General features: G+C 45.7%; 1 protein-coding gene across 1 annotated transcript; it reads right to left on the bottom strand.

Moving 5' to 3' along the window:
• Positions 1-19,027: 19,027 nt before the first annotated feature.
• On the bottom strand, positions 19,028-21,294 carry LOC146005776 (uncharacterized). Its single transcript, XM_083145200.1, has 2 exons — positions 20,498-21,294; positions 19,028-19,582 (listed from the first exon to the last, which is right to left on the bottom strand). The coding sequence occupies exons 1-2, from the start codon at positions 20,915-20,917 to the stop codon at positions 19,028-19,030; spliced, it is 975 nt and encodes a 324-aa protein (XP_083001326.1). The 5' UTR covers positions 20,918-21,294.
• Positions 21,295-25,739: the final 4,445 nt, after the last annotated feature.

Below are 25,739 nucleotides of genomic sequence, written 5' to 3'. Positions count from 1 at the left end.
AGGACGCGTACCGCCGCCCCTCGCGGGCTCGCTACGCTCCCCACGCTTCGGGTTGGCGTCAATCGTGGGGTGCCGTTCACAATGGGGCCATTTAAACCATCAGGGGGTTAAAATTGGGGTCTGGGGACAATTTTACATTGGATCCAATGTAAAATAGGGTCGCAGGGACCCTATTCACATTGGATTCAATGTAAAAATCGGGTCCATCGCGTCGGTCTCATCGCATGCGATTTGGTCGCATGCGATGCGATCAACGCGATTTTTCCGACCCGATCAAAATCGGTGTGGCCGTTCTAGGAAACAAGTACTGATTATTGTTAATACAATAACAAATAACACAAACATAAAGAAAATTAAAAGAAGTTGCATCGGCTGACACATACTGTAAAAGCAGGTACAAATGCGCACATAAAGTACATGAAGTCCTTCAGCAGATTTGCTAAATACCTCCAATCTATACAGGTTCTGTTTCAGTCACCCAAAGGAGACATTAGGAAATAATCATATCTCGTTATATAAGTATAGAGTTTGAGTTCCTTGTATTGATATATCAAATTGAGACATAGGGCGAAATGTAATAGGGTGTGATTTTTTAGAAATGTGCGATTTTTGGTAAAAAAACGTCCGAAATCGCACATTTTCCAAAAATCGCACATGTAATATGGTGTGATTCGCGGTAAAAATATCACACTTTTTGCATTCGCATTCAGATGTTTTCCCATTATAAAGTATACAACTCGCAAATGTAATAGGGTGCGATTTTTGGTAAACGTTACCAAAAATCGCCCAAAAAATAGTCCAGGTAGACAGGCGAATTTGACAGATACAGAAGGAATACCGACCCTGTGCTGTGGTCCACTAATTCAATGGTGGACTATTCACACTTTGGGTCTGAGGGAGTAATGTAATAGTCCACCATTGAATTAGTGGACCACAGCACAGGGTACGGTTTTCACCATATACCTTTCTTGTGTGGTAGAAACTGCATTTGAAGATATCACACTATATGTGGTTTCTCTCTCCTTTCTATGTCATATGAATAAAACGTCAGAGACACTAGGACAGAGTGGAATTGAGACACAGAAACACAGGGAGCGCTTGAAAACACTGTCGGTATTCCTTCTGTATTTGTACATCCCCAGTGTATTAGGTGATACACTTACCGGACAGTATTTGAGCCTGCCCCCAAGCGCAGTAATTTATCTCAAAATTTCTTTGCAGGCGAATTTGACAGAACCATGCACAGATCATTGAGATGTGGGCATGTTCCTGTGTAAAAAATGTGTAAAAGTGTTTTGTTTTTTAATGGCGTGGGGTCCCCCCTCCTGAGCATAACCAGCCCCGGGCTCATTGAGCTGGACCTGGTTCCAAATATACGGGGGATAAAAAGCATAGGGGTCCCCTGTATTTCTGAAACCAGCCCTTGACTCTTGGACCGGTCCTGGTTCCAAAAATACGGGGGCCAAAAAATCTGGGGTTTCCCATATTTTGAAACCAGCACCGGGCTCCAACAGCCCGCGGTGTCATGCCACAGCCGGGGGACACTTTTTATATAAGGTCCCCCAGCCGAAACATAAGCACCGTGGCTGGTCAGCCTTGGACGGGGTACCTGGAGGAGTGTCCCAGCGCTACAGAGGCTGATAGCGTGGTCACAAATGATCACAAATAAATCTAGCCATCAAAATAATAGTAGCTATAAAATAAAACAAAAACAGACACGCCTTAAATCATACCTTCCCCATAACCCCCCACCCTGTATGACCTACCCCCAACTTGGTTACGTGAAAACCTTACCCCTACCACCCCACTAACCTAAATAACCACACCCTCTCCAACCACCCAAATGAAGGATAAATTCTTTAGGAAAAACATCACTCGTCCACCCGTAGCAGGATATACTATTGTCATCTTAGCTAACCCATACCAACCTAATTAACCCCTCCTATCCCACCCACCCAAATAAAGTATAGTATCTATATGTACTGACAGCGGCCATGGACTTTGAATCCAAATAAGAAAAAAGAAAAAGCTGAGCTCTGACAAGAAAAATAAAACAGGATAGAGTCTGCTCACTTTGTCTCGCTATATGGAAGAATCATTATAATAGCAGAAGTTAGACACAAACAAATGAACCAAAATATAGGAAGGGCAAGCAGTAATTAAAATGTAACAAAAAAATAAGCACAGTAAGAATATTAGTCTGGCCAAGACCTTAGCAACAGCAGAGCCAAATAAATAATAGTCTACCCAGCCCCCCTTAACAAGTAGTACAGGTACAACACTCAGAAGCAGAGTAAAAAAAAAAAAGAATACTCCATCCATAGCATAGAAAGAAATGGAATAATAAACTGGATATCTGCAAAGAGGTACATTGGTAAGAAAATGGATAAAAGGAAAAGAGAGATGAAAAGGGCATCTCCAATTGCAATGTGGCATCAAACGCTATTCTGGCTAATGTTCAGGACCAAGAAAGGACCGAGACGTAATAGGGAAGGCATATCTAGGCACTTGGGAATACTCAGTCCGCAAGCGGCCGCTCAGATGCTCGGCAAACCCACGCCCCCCACCCCTAAATATATTTAGATACGCCGACATTACCCCCTTTGATTTGAAAGGAAGGAAATTGTATATTATTAATTAATTATTATCACAGCAAAATATAGTCTTTGTGTGTGTATAGATATATATGTATATTGTATATGTACGTTTACTATAGCCTAGTAGAGCCCAGGATTGCAGGCGATTTTGAAATGGCACCGAAGATGCTGCTGCCAGCATCTCCTAGCACGACTGTGCATGTGCCGCACCACTGCTTATGCGGCTGCGTCCTGGCGGCACTGTGCACACCGGAGCTGCCAACCCAGGAGCATCCTGGGGATAATGGACAGTCAGGCTGCCAAGACACAGCTGGGCATGCATAAAGATTCATATGCATACCCAGCTGTGTTTCGGAAGCTCGACCTTCCATTACCCCCAGGAATTTACTGTTTACCCCATTTGGGGTAATTTACGCCGGTTCCCCTACAACCGGCTGGTTTTCATTTGTTAGGGAACTCGTGTTTTTGGGTCCAACAGAGGTAATTGGGCCTTGGTTTCTAGGGACCGATTAGTTGGACTAATGTGGATGTGATATTTTTTTTTTTCTTTCAAGATTAAATTTTTATTGAAGTTTTTCAAACATGTCAAAAAACAGACTTTGTAATAGGGGATACAGAATAAAGAAGGGGGGAGGGGGGGGGAAGACAAGGGGGGACGGGGAAGGGGAGGGTACAACACTGTAGCTCGTGTAAGCCTTACATTGTATAATACTGTACCATCAAAGAAATATTGTATTACATATTGTATTACATACAACATTGCTAGCAGTACATATGAAAATATCTAGGCATATGGGAAGAAGGCTGTCACAGCCTGTGGGATCTAGACTAAACATCTTAGGGCGGGTTGGCTAGTTTATAGGCCATCCATGCAACCCACTTAGCTGATGGAGAGGGGGAGGAAGTGGCACAGGCAGATCCCTCCGTTTCAAACCCGTAATGGCTGTGGACTGCTTCCTCAATAGTTAGTATTGTGGGGACTAAGGGGGTCAGCCAGTGACTGGCCAGAAATAGCTTGGTAGATATTAAGATATGCCCCAACACATAATGAACATCTTTAGGAATGTGTTCTGGAAATAGGTGGAATAATGCTATCTTCGGCAGTGGAGATATAGTACACCCCGATATATCCGAAAGGAGCATAAATACTCTGGCCCACATTCCCTTCAGTTTTGGACATGACCAAAATATATGGTACAATGTTCACACCCCCCCACACTGTCTCCAGCAAGTACTAGCGGTAGTTGGCCACATAGTATGTAGGAGGGCCGGGGTAAGGTATAGCCTGTGTGTCAATTTGTAATACTGCTCCAAATGTGATTGGCATTTAGATAAATGAAAGCAATTATAATACATCATTTTCCACTCATCGTCTGATATAGACGTCTGTAAATCTCGTTCCCATTTACATTGAAAATTTAATTTGTTAGGCTGCTGTGAGTCCGTAAATAAATTATACCACCATGTTATGGAGCCTCTGGTGTTCAATCTTGTAATTCTGTGAGAGATGAATTTGGGCAAGGGTCCTATTTTGTGTGGGTGGGGGCCCGTGCTCTGTAGCCAATGTCGCATCTGGAGGTATTTATAGAAATGTTTGGAGGGGATTGCGAAGGAGTTTTGAATGTCGCTGAATGGGATCAGGGTGCCTTCTTTAAGAAGAGAGCCTAATGTCAGAATACCCTGGGAAACCCACATGTCTAGAGACAGGTTTGGGATCATATGGGACAATCCCTCTAAGGACAGATCAGGAGAAGGAAGAGTGATTTCTGGTGTCCTCGACACCAAAGTTAGCCAAGAACGTCTAGTAGATGCCAGTATAGGAGAGTGTTCAATTCTCTTTAGGACTGCTGATGGGGGGAGCCACAGAATATCCGTGATAGCTGATGGTAAGGCGAAGCCCTTTTCTAGCAAGACCCAAGGTTTGGGATTCTCTTTGACAAACCACTCATTGAGTGGGGCCAGAATACAGGCCATTTGGTAAGAGCAGAGGTCAGGGAACGCCAATCCCCCTTTGGCTTTAGGTAGGCACATTCTACTTCTGGCCAATCTAGGCTTTTTGCCTCTCCAGATATATTTCATGAATAGCCCATTAAATTTGGTTAGTAAATGTTTTGGAAGGAGGATGGGGATGGTCCTAAAAAGATATAGCAACTTTGGGAGTAATACCATTTTAAGGGCTGCAATACGGCCTAACCATGACGTTTCGAGAAGCATCCAGTCGTTTGTCATCTGGGAGAATCTACTTAGTAATGGTGGGTAGTTGGCAGAGATTATATCTGTGATTTGAATACCTAGGTATTTTATGCTCGTCGGCTGCCACGCGTAACCATAGGTCGCCTTTAGTTCTGTCAATTGATTTTCTGGTATATTGATGGGCAGAGCTTCTGTTTTTGAACTATTCAATTTATAGTAGGAAGCCAAAGAGTAGGTATGCAAGATTTTATGGAGAGAGATAAGGGAATTGGCGGGATTAGTGATCGTAAGCAGGACGTCATCCGCAAATAAGGATATCTTATATGAACGTCCAAATAGTATTGGGCCTTCTATGTCTGGGGCTGATCTAATTGCTTCCGCTAGCGGCTCTATTGCCAGTACAAACATGAGCGGGGATAGCGGGCATCCCTGCCTAGTACCATTAGAGATTGTAAATGCGGACGATAGCATACCATTTACAAAAACTTTGGCCGAGGGGTTGGAGTAAAGGGCCATAATAGAGGATAAGGCCCTGTCTCTAATTCCAAATTTATGTAGGACAGCTTGTAGGTAACCCCAATGGAGTCTGTCGAACGCCTTCTCTGCGTCCAACGACATAACCAACAGTGGCTCCGCTGACCCAGAGAAGGCCTCCAACACATGTATGGTTCTCCTTGTATTATCTGGCGCCTGTCGGCCCATCACAAAACCCACTTGGTCTTGGTTGATTAAGTTTGGAAGTATTTGATTGAGCCTATTCGCTATCAGTTTTGCATAAATTTTTACATTTGTGTTTAATAATGCTATGGGATGATAATTTATTAAAAGCTTAGGATTTTTGCCAGGTTTCGGGAAGGTCACAATTCGGGCTTCTAGCATCTCGGTTGGGAATGAGCCCAACTTTGATGCTTCGTTGAAGAGGGGAGCTAACAATGAAGGCAATTGGTCACGGTATATTTTATAGAATTTATTGATATACCCGTCTGGGCCTGGGGCTTTTTCAGATGGCAAATTATCGATAACTACACGGATCTCGTCTTCTGACCAAGGGCGCTCTAGGAGCGTTAACGTGGACTGGTCCACTGAGGGTAGGTCAATGTGCCTTAAGAAAGAGTCTATAATTTCTGGATTGGGTTGGGGTGTGAGAGGGTCTTGGCGAAGGTTGTATAGGGAGGCATAGTATTCTGCAAAAGAATTAGCAATATCTAGCGGATCTGTTACCGTGACTCCCTTCAGGTTAGTAATTTGTTTGGTGCGCTCCATCGCTTGTTTCCCCCTTAGTTTCCTCGCTAGCAATCTACCTGCTCTGTCTCCTTGAGTATAAAATTTTTGCTTCATTCTAAATAGGTTTTTTCGAACTTCGGACATGGAAAGGGTATTCCATACATCCCTCGTCTTGAGAAGCTCCCTGTATAGAGATCGGTTGGTTGGATCTAATTTAAGTTTATTTTCTAGATCTAGCATCCTAGCTTCAGTTTCCACCCGTTTCTTGTTTAGTTTTTTCCTATGATGCGCCGCCGCTTGGATAAAAGATCCTCTAAGGACAGCTTTCAATGTACACCAATGTGTAAAGAGGGAGGTCTCTGAAGGGGAATTAGTGGCGAGATAGAGGTCAAGGGATTTATCAATAAGGGCTTTAGAGTCCCTATCGGATAGGAGGTACCCGGTCAGTCTCCAGGGTCTAGGGGGCACCCTGGTTGGGCATAGGTGCCAAATGAGTGTTATGGCTGAGTGATCAGACCACGCGACCGGAAGTATATCCACGGCCCCGATCTGCTGGAGGGTCCCCCCATCCGAAAGCGACAGGTCAATCCTGGAAAATGATCTATGGACTGCGGAATAGAACGTGTAGTCTCTACAATTGGGATTTCTCGCTCTCCAGATATCATACAGGCCAAACTCATATATAATTCGTTGGAATGCTTGGGATTGTGTTCTCTTGGGGGGTGTAGCAGGCTTAGTCCTGGGGGTTGATTTATCCATGCTGGGGTCCAGGACTAAATTAAAATCCCCCAGGATGATCAGTGGGCCTTTATGGGTCACATGCAGGGTTGAGCACAGTTTCCGTATAAATGGGATTTGTTTAGTATTTGGGGCATAGACACATGCGAGAGTAACTGGATTATCATTAATTTGTCCTATAACTATTAGATACCGCCCTCCTGGGTCTGCAATCTGCTTCTCAATCGAGAAGTTGCACCTCTGGGAAAAGAGAAGGGCTACTCCTGCCTTTTTTTGGGACCATTGGCTGTGTAGCATAATGGGAACTTGTTGTTAAAGAAGCGAGGTGGGGCAGAGGCGAGGAAATGAGTCTCTTGGACTGCTATAATATGGGCCTTACTTCTGGCGAAGTGTGTTAACGCCATTCTTCGCTTATTGGGGGAGTTTAGGCCCTTAACATTCAGAGACAGGATTTTAAGCCTATTCATAGTCATGAGTAAACAGATAGAGTAGATTTAAGAGTATCATAGGCATAACAAATATTGTAGGGCAGAATGCGGATCTGAAACTTCTCTATATACACCCGCCACAGGGGCGCAGGGACTAAATCTAACGTTGTATGTTTAAGATCGATGATAGTAGATACAAAGTATCTAAGTGCGGCGTCAGTGTTGCATAGGGGATGGTAATTGGGGAATTGGGTGAAAGGGAATAGACCATGGGCTACCAGCCCAGTAGGGTGAAGGAGACACAATAGGGGACAGAACCAAAGGAAAGAACACCTTATAGGTGTTTGAGAAGGCCGCCCAGGTTGGCGGCACATATGGGCGTAGGTGTCAGCACTGGGAAGCACCGGAGGGTCCCCAATGGTAGGCATATAATAAGTATACATATAGATATGCATATCTATGACACATTAACAGAATAAACAAAACAAAACAAGGTCCAGGGTATCTAACTGTACCACATATCTGCAATTCCTCCTCATGGATATATGTAAATATCACAGTTCCATTGCTAGATAAAACGTAGCGTTTAAACGTGTTAGCTCAGTAAATATAATAAGCTAGTTAAACTAAACATGTCTATTTTTATATTCATAACCACACTTGTAATCCTCTAGTGGTGGGACCTCTGGCTAGGGCAGGCATGGAAACCAGACCGTGATCACCATCAGACTTGGCTAAACAGTCGTCTCTCCACTCCACCCCCCAGCCCGAACCACCAAGTGTAGGAGAACTAGGCCCCGAATCACTGATCTCTTAAACTAGACCAGAACTATCATCGCATGCAACATAAAGAAGCAATCTGGGGCTGAGCAAAATAGAAAAAAGGGAGGCATATACTTTACAGTTAGGCATTATGTTTGGCTGTTGACCATTCCTGCGTCACCCTGTTGTTGGGGGGGGTGCAGAGGGCAATGTTCCAGTCTGCTAGAATCTTATTCCCGGCTGACGGAGATGTGATGATGGTTGTGGTCTCATTACGTCTCACTATCAATTTTGTTGGGAAGCCCCAGCGATAGGCGATGTCTGCGTTCTTGAGAGATCTAGTGATCGGTGCAGAGGACCTCCTCAGAGCCAAGGTAGAGGCGGAGAAATCTGCAAAAAACTGTAGATCGCCCAGGATTGATTCAAAATCATCCGAAGATCTCGCTGCTCGGATAACACGTTCTTTTATGTGGAAGTAATGGAATCTCATCAGGGTGTCACGTGGCGCTCCTTGTGGTGCGTTTTTAGCTTTTGGGATACGATGGATGCGGTCTAGGAGGAAGTCGGACACATGTACCGTTGGTAGGAGTTTTGTGAACAGGTCCGTCACATATTGCACTAGGTTATCTGCAGTAACTGATTCTGGGATCCCCCTGATTTTGAGATTATTTCTGCGTGACCTGTCCTCCAGGTCACACAGTTTACCGCGCAGGACTGCATTCTCCTCCTGTAGTTCTTCGTGGAGGGCAATCAGCTCGTTGTGGGACTTCACGACCTCCCCCATTTTAGTTTCCAAGTGATCAACTCGTTGCCCCACTGCGCCAATAGATTGTTGGCATGACTGAACAGCTATTTTGAGTTCTTTCGAGAAATCTGCTTTGAACGCCTGCAGCAGTTGTTTCATGGCTCCAATTGTTAGTGGGTCGCTGTCCCCCATATTAGGGATATGTGTGTCCGGTGCCAGAGTGGGTTCGGATGAGATATTAGTTACTGACAGCTGTTGGCGGGTAGCTGGGGCGGTAGACTTATTTGAGATCCCCTGGATTGGGGATGTAAGTTTGAGGAAAGGAGCTTTAGAGGTCCCCGGTACATCTTTCTGGCGTCTAGACGGCATTATGTTTCTAGCGGTTTCAGGAGCAGGTGAGGCAAAGCGGGCTGCTGAGGCAGGAAAGTTGGAGGGACAAGAAATTGCAGTACCCTGGCCGGGTTATGATATGAATGTCATAGAGCGCTGGTCGTTGATATGCTCATAAGGACGTCCGGTGCTCCCCCCTTAGAGAGCCATGGTGGGGTTACATATTTAGTTGGTGAGGCAGTAGCAAGGGTCCAAATGGGGTGGTCGTGCCAGCACTGGCCACCTGCAGCAATTAGCTCCTATTATAGTTAGGACCCACCCAAGGTTCTTGGGGAGGGGGGCAGCTGGAGAGAGGCTTTGGGGTATGCTGTGAGGGATCCTGCAAGTGAGGGTGATCCCTTATGGTAGCCAGGCACTGTGGGGTCTCAGCAGGAGAATCGCTGCTGAAGTGCTGCAGCTTTTATATGGGATCCAAGATGGCCGCCGCTTATAGTGGGGCAGGGGATATGTGGAGCTCCACTGCTGCGTGGAGGCTCCAGGGCCACTCACCCAGGTCTCCTTGGGTTGTGCTGGGGCAGGGGGAGGTCAGCTTACCTCCCTGTGCCCTGCTTCTGGGATCTCCAGCGGTCCCTGCGTGAAAAACGTCCGCGATCCGGCTCCGGAGCTCCGCCGCCGGGTGCCCGCAGAAATTGAGGCCGCGGTTTGGAGCTGTTTGTAGGCCTCAATCGCGGGGAGGTGTATATGCCGTCCCCAGGTCCCGCTGTGCGTGCCTCTTGGGACCGGAGTGTCCCCGCCGGCTTGGTGAGTGTGGGGAAGCGGGTCCAGGTGGTGGGAGAGGGCTGCAAACAGGTTTTTTATATATAAACCTGCAGGAGCTGCTTGACTGAGCTGCCTGCTCCTTCCGGTGCCAAACCACGCCCCCCGATATTTTGTTTTTAAATACGCAGGAACACTGAGCTAGAACCCAACAAGGATGGAGGGCTCAAAAATACTGTGGAGTGGAGAATTACTGGAACGGATAACTGCAGAATGGAAAAACTGAAGAATATTGAGAACCAGAATATTACCAAATAGGCTGGACCAAATGACAGCCGAATTTAAGAACCAAAGAATATTCAGAACCAAAGAATTACCAGATTGACTGGAGTGGATGACTACAGAGCTGAAAAAATCAGAACCAGAGAATTACCAGATGAACTAGTCCAAAAGGACTGGAGAACTGAAGATCTGACGGAAACTTGGAACCACAGATTTACCAGATGAATGGACTGAAGGACTAGAGAACTGGAGACCTGAAGAAACACTTGGATCCGGAGCATTACCCAAATGCAGAAGTTGAAGGAAAACATGGCTACATTAGTCCATGACCAGGGCTGCTGTACAGTGTCAGAGGAAGAAGAGGAGATCCAGCTAGCCAGATTTAGACAGGCAGGAGGATGGACAGTGATTTAGTGTGTATGCACTAAGTGTAGAACTGGTACTTCTGTGGGTGTTATGTGTGTGAGCTCCACCACTAATAAGGGTGTTATGTGTATTATAAACGATGTGTCTACAGCAGGCATTATGAGTGTAAGCAACATCACTATGCCAGGCGGGCATAATGTGTGTAATCGATGTCACTGCAGTGGGCGTTATGTGTGTAAGAGACGTCACTACACTGGACGTTATGTGTGTATGCAATGTCACTATGGCAGGCTTTGTGTGTAAGCGACGTCACTGCTGCAAGCATTATGTGGGTATGGCAGGCATAATGTGTGTAAGTCGAGTCACTGTTGCAGACAATGACTGCGGCATGCATTATATGTGTGAGGTCACTGCGGTGTGTGTTTTTTGTGTAAGCAATGTTCACTATGGCAGACATTATGGCCCTTATTCAGATCTGATCACAGTACAAATTTGTTCTCAAAATGGGCAAAACCATGTGCACTGCAGGTGGGGCAGAAGTAACATGTATAGAGAGAGTTGGATTTGTGTTATTTTGTTTCTGTGCAGGGTAAATACTGGCTGCGTTATTTTTACACTGCAATTTAGATTTCAGTTTCAACACACCCCACATTTATCTCTCTTTATACATGTTACATCTGCCCCACCTGCAGTGCACATGACTGCCAAACTTAAGTACTGAAGAATATTCAGAACCAGAGAATTACCAGATGGACTGGACTGGATTACTGCAAAACTGCTGAAAAAACTCATAACCTGAGAATCACCAGATGAACTGGACTGGAGAACTGAAAAACTGATGAAAACTTGGAACCAGATATTTACCAGACTGAAGGACTAGTAAACTGAAGACCGTAACAAACACTTGGATCTGGAGATTTACCCAAATGCAGAAGCTGCAGGAAAACGGAACTCGGGACAATTACACACAGACTGGCTGTAAAGAGCATTGTTCTTATGTATGCGAAACCTTTGAAGAATCCTGATTAACCACTCTGAGTCCTTCCGATTGGTCAGTCCAGAATTGCTAGCATGGGAATGGGGATTCAGTGGTCACCTGACTAGAGTGTCATGGCAATGCCCATGGATCATGGACAGGAGGAGCCACTGTTGAATCCACAGAACCCCAGGAGCTGTGGAACCGAGACACTCACTGGATGGACAGGGGCCCGTGTGTAGCCCCCTTCTTTTTAAAGAGGCTTCAGGACATTGTCCAGGCTTGCAAGGATTTTAGGTACTTGTGTAATATCTGGGCGCCCGATTTTTTTTCATTGTATTACATCGCAATATAGTGGCATACAATTCATGTGATGCGATTTTTCATTGTAAAGACCCGATTTTTAATTGTATAGTCACCCATGGGTGATTTCATACCCCCACTATCCAACTATGCATGGAGTTGATTTTATATAGTGTGGCGAGCCCGAAGCGTGGCGAGGGGACGCAGAATACATGTAAAGTAATCCACGTCCACTTGCCACGCTCCGGGCTCGGTGGCTCCCTGCGCTCCCCACACTATATAATATCAACTCCATGCGTAGTTGGATAGTGGGGGTAAGAAATCACCCAAGGGTGACTATACAATTAAAAATCAGGTCTTTACAATGAAAAATCGCATCGCATGCCTTAAGTAGTGGCATGCGATGAAAAAATTGGAGCGCCCAGATAATACACAAGTACCGGATATAATTAATGGAACTTTTTAATCAAAAATGGAGCAGATGCATCTACCTAAGCTCTTTCTTCTGGGCCATAAACTTTCCAGTCAATAAGGTATTGAAACAAAATTATATCTTGAGTCTAAGATTTCCTTGATTTTGGATTGCACTTTCTGGGTTGTACTAACTGTGGGAGCAGTGGGTAGAGTTGCTTGAAATTGATTAAGTATGACAGGTTTTTACCAATGAAATATGTAGTGTGTTTGCAATCTGTAAGAAAGGTTATTTGTAGTCTGTAATTGTACGGATAAATAATACCTATAATAGAGTAAGTTGCATCGAGTTAGCAGAGCAGAGAGGTGCCACGCAGGAGAAGCACACTCTCTGCTCTGCATCCCTATTGCTGCTGCCGGCGTGCATGTGCGACACTCCCTATTCCCATCCATGGCAATAGACACGCAAGCATGTGAGATGCTAGCATGTCCCTGTCCCAGCAAACAGCACACTGAGGTAGGTCGCCTCGGCACGACGGCGTACCAGATAAGCGTGGACCCATCTGTATGTGCATAAGCGATGTTACTGCTGCATGTGTTATGTAACTCATAGGCACAGGGGAGTAACTACAACTTCGTGGGCCCCATAGCAAAATGTATAATCCCCACCACCCTACCGGCAATGTCCATTACGTGACTCCCCACAATGCCCATTACACATTATGTGCACACCTCAATGCCCATTACACATTATGCACACACCGCAATGCCCATTACACATTATGCACACACCGCAATGCCCATTACACATTATGCACACACCGCAATGTCCATTACACATTAAGCGGACACCGCAATGTCCATTACACATTAAGCACACACCGCAATGCCCTTTACACATTAGGTGACTCACCACAATGCCCATTACACATTATGTGCACATTGCAATGCCCATTACACATTATGCGCACACTGCAATGCCCATTACATATTATACGCACACCGCAATGCCCATTACACATTAACCGCACACCGCAATGCCCTTTACACATTTGGTGATGCACTGCAATGACCATTACACATTAGGTGACTCACCACAAAGCCCATTACATATTATGCAACGCACCTCAATGCCCATTACATATTATGCACACACCGCAATGCGCATTACAGATTATACGCACACCGCAATGCCCATTACACATTAGATGACTCACCACAATGCCCCTTACACAATGTGACACACCGTAATCACCGCCTATGAATAGTTACAGCGCGGCGCAGCAATCCGCATTTCAGCAAACATTACTTTTGTTTAGCTAAGACAGAAAAACACATATTAAAAAAAAAAAAAACATTTGAAATGTATTATTTCAGTATAATAATATTGCTGCTGCTCACCCGAGAGAAGCCTGCAGCAGCCAGCATGTCTTCACATAAGCAGATGTGGTGGAGGGGGCTTAAGCAAAATGTAATAGAAAGTAAGAGACTGCAGGTGGTTGCATTTGGGAGTACCTTTATCTTGTGCTCCGCAGGTAGCTGATGCAGTGCCAGGTGGCAGGCCCAGCCTTCTGTGCAGTGCCAGTGGAAGCAGGCAGGATGGAGGAGGACGGAGGAGGAAGGAACTAGAAGATAGAACAGTTGGGGCGGAGCAACTTCAGAGCCGATCTGGTAGTCAGCCAGTATGGGCTGGCAAGGCAATGTGAGTCCACATGACAATGCGGACCGTGCGGTGGCCTTCCAGTGTCAGAGTTTAAGGTATCCTGTCTTTCAAGCAGGCAGGCTCCGACTCTGTGCGCATCAGAGGCAATACGGCTTCTCTCCCCACATGCCTTGCACATCTTGATCCCACCTCCCCCAGCCGGCTCCTCACTCTCCTCTCTCCCGGCAATGCAGGCGGCTGCGGGCTGGGTGCAGGTGATTGCTAGCTGCCCATGCCCTCCCCACCCCTAGCCGCCGGGCCCCATAGCAGCTTCACCCTCGGTAGTTCCGCCACTGCATATGCATAACAAGGGTTGATGGTGCCCATTTACAAGTAAGTATATATTAAAATAGACTTTAAACAATGCAATATTAATTTAAAACATTTCATCAGCTCACAATGACAATTTACAGGCTGAGCTGAATTTATAATGGCTACTCAAGTATTCTTTCACAATTTACATTGTCTCAGAAATAGAAGCTAGTCTGTGTATATACACTCCATATCTGTCAAAATTATCTAGGCAGGTTCTACTAACAGCAAAATGCAAAAAAAGTGCTGTTTGGAAGTTTGACCGAATTTCCTATATGCATCAAGTTCCGGATTGCAACGGTTCTCAGATTTTGTTCCTCATAGGAAACACTATCTATAGGGATGCCAGACTGTTCGGATTCCGGTAGTCATTACGTCGGCATCCGAATCCCAACTGTTAAAACCCCAACACTCAGGATCCCGACGGCCACTGGCTATTCTCTCTCATGGGGATCCACGACCCCCATAGAGGGAGAATAGAATAGGTGGCGAGCGTAGTGAGCCACTGTGCCCGCAGCAATTTCAGTGCAGTGAGCCCGCAAGAGGCTTCGTTGCACTCCCACCGCTGTCTGAGTCCGGGCAGACGGGATCACGACATCGGGCTAATGACTGTCGGAATCCCAACTGTCGGTGTGCTATACCACACCCTTCTATAGATGATGTTGCTTATAAAAGCCTATGGGCTTTTACTCGTGTCATTTTCTGAGAGGGTTCTAGTAGAATCCCTCCCAGTGTCCCCTGTGACCCATGATAAATCCGGAAGTCCTTTTATTGTTGTGGGCAGCTGTTATGAGCTGTCCCTTTTATTTACATAAATCTACATATATGCATCATTATAAAATGTCAGTATGCATGCATTGTGATGTACCACATACAAAATACGATATTTGATACATGCATGGTACATCCCACCCCAATTTCAATGAGTTTCTCAGCTTAAATTTGTTTTGTTTAATGTGGTAATACAGTAGAACTAATATAATATGAAGTCTATTTTCGTTTTGTAGAAAATTGTATTGTTCAAGTCAAGGGTAATGTTTGTTCCATTATGCTAAAATAAATTGTACTATTGTCGTGATTTTTATTACATAGCAGAACATATTTACCCCTTATATTTATTTTAGGGGACTTAATTCATATATTATCCATCTTTATAATTTTCCACAATTTCATATATGGACCTTTTCCAGTGACTTGCATACTGGTGGATAAACTACAGTACTTATTTTATATATGCAACTTCCAATTTTTCAACCGTACAATTGAGCAATACTGTGTCTTTTTCAGAACACTTTTGCAGTATTCCCATCAAAATAGTTTTTTTGGGAATTAGTGATAATGGATTTTCTCTTTCACTGAAAAGGAGTTTTGATGAGTTTGCTGAATTTCATTATTCAGATCATTACCACTGACGTATCTGTTCTCTGGCATATTCCCTTTTTTGCTTTATGAATGATTGAAGAGATTTTTGTAAGCATTGATTTCCTTTTCTAATCCAATGAAACTATGCACATTTCCCTCTTCTGGTGTAGATCCAGCAAGACTTCAATGGCATCATTGTTGCTTTATTGTTTTCTTAGTAATGTTCATTGTTGATATTTTCATTATACTTCTCATAAAATCATAACCTGCCCCATTGCTGGTACTGCTTTTTACCACATAAAGCATAATCTATTTACATTAAATCTTCATGAATAATTATCTTTTGTCTCCCATCATCAATACAAATGGCGGCTGATACAAAGCAGGAGACAAAGGGGGTTATTTTGGTGCACTCTTTCTGACAAATTCCCTCTTAGATGGACAAAGCCATGTGCACAGCAGGGGAGCAGATCTAAAATGTGCAAAGAGAATTAGAATTAGAGTGGGAAGATCCGCTTTTTATACATATGAACAGAACATATAGAAATATTACCAAAAAGGAATGTATCTGAGTGCACCTGTGGCTGTGCATACAGAGGAGAAAGTGCTGGCTGCACTAGCACTTTCTCCTCTGCATGCACAGCCACAGGTGCACTCAGATACATTCCTTTTTGGTAATATTTCTATATGTTCTGTTATAATGTATAAAAAGCGGATCTTCCCACTGTCTAAGGCCCCATACACACCAGAAAGATCAGGATCGTCTAACGATCGTCTAACGATTTTGTGTGCACTTTCCTGCGGCGCTCTCCCGTGGCCTTTTAACGATGTGCTAACGATCGTGTTCTATGTTCCATACGATTTACTAACGATGTACTCACGATACGACATCGCACATGATGGTCGTACGACAGTCGGATGTGCGGATCGTGAGTGCATCGTGAGTGCACTGGTCACGGTCGTTTTTGGAATGTAAATAAAGGGCCGGGCTACCAGAGGGGAGACAAGGGGGGGACAAAAGAACACAAAGAATTATGGGCTGGGCTAGCAGAGGAGGGTAACAAGACTAGGAGCCATTTTGCAGGACCTCATTTCTGCTTTGTGACTAGTGAGGCTTGGTGTATACCTGCTGAACGCTGCACATTGCTATTTTTGTCTGCTTTGTTTTTGCAATACTTCTGAATGCTGCACATTGCTATTTTTGGCTGCTTTGTTTTTGCATTCCTGCAGAACGCTGCACATTGCTATTTTTGGCTGCTTTGTTTTTGCATTGCTGAACAAAGTGTGTTTTTTTCCCCCATTTTGCTTTTTTGAATTATGGATTCGTTCCAGCAAGATTTCCTGCTTTCCTACGTTGTGCTCAGGGTGAGGAGGATGAGGGCCCAGCGTAGGAAGGCTCGATCCTGCTGGACCAAGCAGTGGCTCCTGGGACGACAAGCGCGGTCTCATATGCCCCTGCTGATGGAGATTCGCGAGAATAATCCCCAGGATTATCGCAATTTCCTTCGCATGGACGATGAGACCTTCCAGGAGCTGCTGCGTCTGGTCACCCCCCACATCCAGAAGCAGGATACCAAGTACCGGATGGCTATCCCTGCTGAGGACCGGCTGGTGGTAACCCTCAGGTTTCTGGCTACAGGACGATCGCTGGCGGACCTCAAGTTTGGATCCATCATCTCCCCGCAAGCGTTGGGACTCATCATCCCGGAGACCTGTAAAGCCATCGTGAAGGTCCTGCAGTATCAGTATTGCAAGGTAAGGAAAAATATACCACACACTTGTAGTGAAAAGATAACGTTTTTTATTTAAATAATGGAACTGTGAGTTTCACAAATACTGATAATTTTTTTTTTTTTTTTACAGTATAAATATAAAAATTGCCAAAAAAGTTATGCAAATATCAAAAATATAAAGCAAATGTATTGTCTTTGTTCGGACATGAGGTAGATCTCAGTATGACACATGGTGCTTGTGCAGATAATGCATGTCCCCTCCACCTCACGTGATGCATAGTGCAGATGCAATAGTCCTGGCACCATTGATATGCACTATGTGCCACGTGGCCATGTCCTTTGTCTGTACCACAAGTACCATGTGTCATACAGCACATTGAGTACACATAATTTTTAAAAGTGCTTTGTGTTGATTTAAATATTGTTATCCTAAATGCTTATATAGTAATGTTGTTTATTTAAATATTGCAAGAACATTATATTAATTGACTGGAATGCAGCAAGGGGGCAGTATGGCAGACGACGCATGTAGCGCGGACAACAAAAGCACCCTCATGCATCCATGGCGCATAGTGCAGAAGTAGTGGTCCCGGCCCCATTGCTCTGCACTCTGCGCCACTGTAGCATGAAGGTCCTTTCATTGTCTGCACAACATGCACCATGTGCCATACTGCTCCAAGCATGGACCTATAGAAAGAACACACATAGCATATAAAACATAGGCAAAGTGCCCTAAAAATAACAAGGCATTTCAAATGCTTCATTGCCATGCGGCAAGGGACAGTATGGCAGACGACGCATGTAGCGCGGACAACAAAAGCACCCTCATGCATCCATGGCGCATAGTGCAGAAGTAGTGGTCCCGGCCCCATTGCTCTGCACTCTGCGCCACTGTAGCATGAAGGTCCTTTCATTGTCTGCACAACATGCACCATGTGCCATACTGCTCCAAGCATGGACCTATAGAAAGAACACACATAGCATATAAAACATAGGCAAAGTGCCCTAAAAATAACAAGGCATTTCAAATGCTTCATTGCCATGCGGCAAGGGACAGTATGGCAGACGACGCATGTAGCGCGGACAACAAAAGCACCCTCATGCATCCATGGCGCATAGTGCAGAAGTAGTGGTCCCGGCCCCATTGCTCTGCACTCTGCGCCACTGTAGCATGAAGGTCCTTTCATTGTCTGCACAACATGCACCATGTGCCATACTGCTCCAAGCATGGACCTATAGAAAGAACACACATAGCATATAAAACATAGGCAAAGTGCCCTAAAAATAACAAGGCATTTCAAATGCTTCATTGCCATGCGGCAAGGGACAGTATGGCAGACGACGCATGTAGCGCGGACAACAAAAGCACCCTCATGCATCCATGGCGCATAGTGCAGAAGTAGTGGTCCCGGCCCCATTGCTCTGCACTCTGCGCCACTGTAGCATGAAGGTCCTTTCATTGTCTGCACAACATGCACCATGTGCCATACTGCTCCAAGCATGGACCTATAGAAAGAACACACATAGCATATAAAACATAGGCAAAGTGCCATAACTACTAAAATTATTTTAACTTAAAACCAAACCAGTGCCTCATTGCCTTGCAGTATGGAGCAGTAGAGAGACGGCGCTTGTAGCGCAGATAAAGAAAGGGACTCATGATTACCTGTTGCATACTGCATATACAATGGTCCCGGCCCCATTGTTCTACAAGTATGCAACAAGTCAGCATGGCCATTATCTCCGCCACAAGCACCGTGTTACATACTACTTCATGCCAACTGCGAAATAATTCTATGGGATGCGGTCATAAATCTTGCAAAACCAGTGTATCATCCAGGTTCGTGCTGTCTCCCAACAATGTTGTATACATGTGACTGTACCGGGGTGGGGTCTGAGGTTGGGTACAGGATTGTCTGGGCGGGGTGTTTAAAGGCAATGATGCAATGGCTGGTGAGGGTACGGCAGGCATCTGTTGCAGCGTCTGGTGCAATGGAAGAAGCCCCATCAGTGTGGTTTTGATTGACAGGCGGCCCTGTCGGCCCATAAACAGGAGTTCGCTTGTGACGCGTTCGAACGCCATCTGTTGGTCCGGATGTAGCTTCCGTAAGCCATCAGCCATGTACTTTCCAAAGGTGTCAAACTCATCAGATGGCCTACGCAGCACCTGTTCGGCTCGAACCAGAATATCATCGGGTTCTTGTTCAGGAACTGCCTTGGTTCTGCGTTTTTTCTTTTTGCCAAATAGTTGAGGCGGGGTGGGGGTTTCCGGAACTCCATAGATTGTTCCCGATGAGTCTTGTGGCTCTGGGGTTGGATTAGGGGTTGAGGTGTGGACCACCTCTATCTCTGTACTTGTTGTCTGTGGAAAAGAAAACAACAACAATTAGTTAACATCACCTTCTCTTTTTTCAGTTCCCCAACACCGTTCAGGAGTGGCAAAACATCGCTGCTGAATTTGATGAGGCGTGGAACTTTCCTAATTGTGGAGGAGCCATCGATGGGAAACACGTCCGGATCAATCAGCCACCCCACAGCGGTTCGTACTACTTCAACTACAAGGGGTACTTCAGTATTGTGCTGATGGCTGTGGTCAATGCGAACTACGAGTTCCTCTTTGTGGATGTCGGCAGGAATGGTCGGGCCTCAGATGGTGGAACTTTGAAGGACACCAAGTTCTACCACAGGCTCGCCTCCAACACCATGCACTTGCCCACAGCTCAACAAACCAAGCATGGGCTGAACTTTGTATTTGTTGCGGACGAGGCATTTGGGCTTCATGAACACATCATGAAGCCCTATGCCAAGCGTGTACTGGACCACGACAAACGGGTGTTCAACTACAGGCTCTCCAGGGCACGCCGGCTTGTGGAAAGTGCATTCGGGATAATGGCCAGCAGATTCCGCATTTTCCACACAGCCATCAACCTCCGGCTGGATAAAATTGACTGGGCCGTCATGGCGTGCTGCGTCCTGCACAATTTACTTCGCCGCAAAGAAAGGGCACATCGCCCGGCAGGACCAGCACCGCCGGAGGACCCAGATGATCCCAGGGAGGTTGCCCCAATTGTGTCCCTGGAGATGCCGGCCCAGCAGTACCGGGGGACAGCACGAGCCAAACAGGTCAGGGACCAATATAAGGCATATTTCAATGGTGTTGGTGCTGTCCCCTGGCAGGAAGACCACATTTAAAATCTTTTTGGATAAAGGAACAAAAAAATGATTGAAAGAAAGAAATGGGGCAAAGGGGTGATATACACATTGGACCAGTACTTACTGATAACGGCTGGGAACTTTCATCCATGGCCGCTGTCACGTCATCCGCCTCGCCTTCCACCATCATGCAGAGCCCTCGCCTTGGCACCTCCTGGCTGAGTGTGAAGGTCAGCAAGTGGTAATACCACAGCGACGTCTCATACACCTCTCCTGCACCAGCACCGGACCTTTTGGAAGACTGTATTTTTTTATGTTCCTTAAGAAACACAGTCCGCAAATTCTGGATCTTTTTACGGACCCATTCCGTATCAGCCTCTGGGTTGTAGCTCTTGCTAAATTCAAGGAGATCTTGCAGCGCTTGAGCTCTTTTGATTTTATTGCTATAGTCTTTCGACTTTGTCTTCCAGAGGCATTCAAGTTCGCGGTATTTCTCTATGAATGCCTCCACAAACTCCTGTTCTTTGGCCAGTGCCTGGGACATTCCTGCCAAAAAAAAAAAAAATTTGACAATAGTCTATGTACATATTTTTCAAATGTCAATAGTTTGGTTAATATAAATAGTAGTTAAAATTAAATGTTTCATTAAACTGTATATAATTAATAAAAATAAATGTTTTGTTTTTATACATTTAAGAAATTTTAATAAATCATATTTCTATACATTTATCATCTTTACATTACATTTAGTGGTGGTGGCATAATATTTGGTAGGTAGGCCGCAGGGGAAGATTGGCGGCTGGGCTGGCATAATACATCTGGCCACCTTTATTAGTGGGCAGCGGGGACCCAGGTGGGGTGTTGAGTTCAGCGGTGGCCTGGTATGGGCAGCGGGGACCCAGGTGGGGTGTTGAGGTCAGAGGTGGCCTGGTATGGGCAGCGGGGACCCAGGTGGGGTGTTGAGTTCAGCGGTGGCCTGGTATGGGCAGCGGGGACCCAGGTGGGGTGTTGAGGTCAGAGGTGGCCTGGTATGGGCAGCGGTGACCCAGGTGGGGTGTTGAGGTCAGCGGTGGCCTGGTATGGGCAGCGGGGACCCAGGTGGGGTGTTGAGGTCAGCGGTGGCCTGGTATGGGCAGCGGGGACCCAGGTGGGGTGTTGAGGTCAGAGGTGGCCTGGTATGGGCAGCGGGGACCCAGGTGGGGTGTTGAGGTCAGAGGTGGCCTGGTATGGGCAGCGGGGACCCAGGTGGGGTGTTGAGGTCAGCGGTGGCCTGGTATGGGCAGCGGGGACCCAGGTGGGGTGTTGAGGTCAGAGGTGGCCTGGTATGGGCAGCGGGGACCCAGGTGGGGTGTTGAGTTCAGCGGTGGCCTGGTATGGGCAGCGGGGACCCAGGTGGGGTGTTGAGGTCAGAGGTGGCCTGGTATGGGCAGCGGGGACCCAGGTGGGGTGTTGAGGTCAGCGGTGGCCTGGTATGGGCAGCGGGGACCCAGGTGGGGTGTTGAGGTCAGCGGTGGCCTGCTTACCTGCTGTCAGGTGCGCGCAGTAGAAGACGCCGTGTGCTCCTTCGCTGCTGCATCCACGGGGCAATATGGCTGCGGTAGGAGTGTCCAGGAACTCGCGCGAAAACACGGATCGGATGGATGGTCGCGACGACGGAAGCACACTCAATGTGCTAACGATGTGCATATGATCAACACACAATCTGCGGTCGGATCGGCTGATTCTGCTGCAGGAGGCAAAACCGCCAATGCGACATACGAGCTGACGGGAGCGCGCATCCAATCGTTAACGACCACAATCGTGAGTAAAAAACAAACGATAGTGATAAGATTCATGCACAACCGTCGTTAAGAAGGACGAATTGTACCCTAATCTTGCATGAATCTTTCTGGTGTGTATGGGGCCTTATACACCTTGATAAAGCTGTGAGTAAACACAACAAAACGCTTTGGTCTTGCTGGACCTGATATTGGAGAATAAACCCATCACCAGTTGGAGAGTAGTTTGACCACCTGCTTAATCTTTTGATCCCGTCCCTCAATCAACATCAGAGTACCAAAACCGTTTTCAAACCTGAACTATTGGACTGCCATCTACAAAGGTCCCCCGGGCTGGCTATAACATCTTCTGCCAACGGGTTTGGAACCAAGATACCACTAGGAGATTCAGGCTAACCATTCAATGGACTTTCTCTGTATTTGGACGCAAGCTTCGATCAATGCAGGTTATATCAACCCCCCATTGGTGACCTTTATCACTCCAACAGGTCCCCTGATCTTAATATTGCATGCTAATATATGTAATTTGAATGTGTTATTAAATTGTTATTTTTATTTATACTTGATGCATACACTTATTATTATGGATTAGCGCTGTTTCATTCTTGTTTTTTTCTTGCTTTTCAATAATTGGGGAATTGACCACCCCCTGAAGCAGCTGCTTAATAGGCAACAACCCATATAGAGGCGCTTTTATAATTAACTTAGGTTAATTATTGTATTCTAAGTATGAAAAACCACCTTTTTTGGAAAAAAGGTTAAAAACCTATTTTGACATTTTTTCATGTCAACATTTTCCAATGAAACCTTTTTGATGTGTTGACCTATGGCCTGGTAGCTCGTGGTAGCAATCCCGGTGGCTCAACCACTCTGCAGCTGCCCATTTGCCCACCCGCCCGCCCCTCCATTGGTCGCCGCAGTCGCCGTTTCCCTTCTGAAGGGATAAGAGCACATCGAGCGTCTCTCCTTCCCCTCACTAAATCCCTGTGATTGGGCCATCAGCCAATTAGACCCCGTGGGCCGGCAGCCAATCAGGAGCTGGCCCACCAGCTTTGATTGGCTGCCGGCCCATTCACAGGGAAGTGAGGGGAAGGAGAGACACGCGATGTGCTGTGCTCTCCTCCCCACAGAAGGGAAGCGGCTGAGGAGACGGAGATGTACACAGACAGACAGACAACCAGCAGGGCGATGCCGGACTCTCCTCTCTTCGGCAGCAGCAGGAGCAACAACGGTGATGGAAAATTGGGGGCATATGTGTTTCTGACACTGTGGGGGCCTTCCTGGCACTGTAGGTGTATACCTGTCATGACAGGGGCATACCTGGCACCATGGGGGGCATATCTGTTTCTGGCACCGTAGGGGAATACCTGTCACCACAGGGGCATACCTGGCACCACGGGGCATACCTGGCATCATGGGGGGCATATCTGTTTCTGGCACTGTGGGGGCATACCTGGCACCGTGGTAGCATATGTGTATCTGGCACTATTGGGGACATATGTGTATCTGGCACTATTGGGGGCATATATGTATCTGGCACTATTGGGGCATATGCAGGGCTATTTTTCTGCAGGCTCTAGCAGGAACTGTGGCCCTTATTCTAGTTCACTCTTTCTGACAAAATATTTCTTAGATGGACAAAACCATGTGCACTGCAGGTGAGGCAGGTGTAAACCCCCACCCAAATCTAATTATCTCTGCACAAGTAACACCTGCCTCACCTGCAGTGCACATGGTTTTGTCCATCTAAGAAATATTTTGTCAGCGTGAACTAGAATAAGGGCCACAGTTCCTGCTGGAGCCTGCAGAAAAATAGCCCTGGGCATATGTATATCTGGCACTGCACTATTGGCGGCATATGTGTATCACACCCCCATTTTCATTGGCCATACCCCATGTGGCATGTGGATACACCCATTTTTTGGCACACAGTACCGCCAGAGTATTTATTTACAATGGCACCACATTCGGGCGGGTATTTATCTGGCACTGCTGGGGGGCATTGTGTTTATGGCATTACTGCAGGTATTTGGGGCATTGTGTAACTGGCACTGCTGGTGGCATGTGTATATATGGCACAACGTCTATTCAAAGAGGCTGGGGCATGGCCAGCAGCTTCCCATAGCGGGAAAAATGGGGGATGTGGCCTCACAGGAGTACCACGTGCCGAAGCAGATGTCCCTTCTCCTCTACCTTCAATGTTGGGAGGTATGTATGCGGCAAATTGGACATTGAAGTGTGTGACATAATGTGTCAGGGGCATTACAGTGTGTGGCATATTGTGTAAAGGGCATTTTTTGCGATTATTATGCAGATTTCTCTTTTATTTTAATTTAGTAGCTCTTCAGGCGGTTTATTTTGTCTCGAGTAGCTCACGCCCCAAAAAAGGTTGGAGACCACTGCTATAGATTGTAAGCTTGCAAGCAGGGCCCTCATACCTTTCACAGTCTGTAAATACCCAGTTTGTTGTATCACTGTTACCTATTGTAAAGTGTAACGTAATATGTTGCGTTATATAAGAAACTGTTAATAATAATATTAATAATAATAACCGGTACTTATGTAATATCTGGGCTCCTGTTTTTCTTATGAGACCGCGTCCCCTCGCGGGGCTCGCTGCGCTCGCCACGCTTCGGGCACGGTGGCTCGCTGCGCTCGCCACACTATATAAAATCAACTCCATGCGTAGTTGGATAGTAGGGGTATGAAAAAATGGGGTGCATTTAACATGGGAGTCCAGATAATACATAAGTACCTAATAACCTAATGACCGCATCTCATGTCTACATTAGGTAGATGATGTTGATCTGGAGAGATAGAGTGGAGCGCAGTTAAAAGTATCTAGAGCCCAATGGAAGTTCCATTTGCAAACATTTTAAAAATATATTCAGACACTGTTTCATGAGAGTGAAATAAATTCAATGAAATTAAATTAAAATATCTGAAAATACATAATGAAGATAAATCAGAAATAAGTAAGAAAAATAATGTTGTTTTTTTTAAATAGTAAAACATGTTTGAAATATTACATCTCGCCCCTAATGTCAAAAAGTGAAAGTAAAAATGCAGTTGAAAACTCGAATAGTGCAGATCGAATTCTCCTTTATTAGTCTTCAAGAGCCTCCAGGATACCATTTAAAGGCAAGTATTTTTATTATATGTGTTATTTTCAATATTCACTGTGGAATCTACAGTATGCTATGTATTTTGGATACATTTTCTATTGGTATGCTTCCTCCATTATTTTACTAGTATTTTCATCGGATTTGCTGCATTTTTATCACATCTCAGCTGACTAGAAGTCTCCTGGTACCAAGAAGTACTATAACCATTACCCTGTGACTGAATCTTTAACTCTATGTCATAGTAAGCTGCATCTTGGGGTGGCCAGCATTCAATTCACACTTATGTGCATTGAATCAGCAATGTTAGGTCAAGACCTAGTATCCTATTTCCTAGAAAGTGTCCTTTTAGGACCCAACTGCCCCTGGACAATTGCTTGTAATTCACCCTGCATCAATAAAAGGAAATCTACACCAATGCTCCTAAACCTTACTTTCCATTGATTGTCTATTATCTTGTTTTCCT

This window comes from Crinia signifera, chromosome 5, assembly GCF_055691185.1.
Source record: "Crinia signifera chromosome 5, ASM5569118v1, whole genome shotgun sequence".
NCBI classification, from domain to species: domain Eukaryota; kingdom Metazoa; phylum Chordata; class Amphibia; order Anura; family Myobatrachidae; genus Crinia; species Crinia signifera.
The sequence above is the reverse complement of the archived record's forward strand: the minus strand, read 5'-3'. Positions and strand labels throughout refer to the sequence as shown.

Excerpts from the sequence above, each read along its gene's own strand:
- LOC146005776 (XM_083145200.1), bottom strand. The coding sequence starts at position 20,917 with ATGTCCCAGGCACTGGCCAAAGAACAGGAGTTTGTGGAGGCATTCATA. Across the intron at positions 19,583-20,497 it reads AAAGTTCCCAGCCGTTATCA|ACAACAAGTACAGAGATAGA; the intron begins GTAAGTACTGGT and ends TCTTTTCCACAG.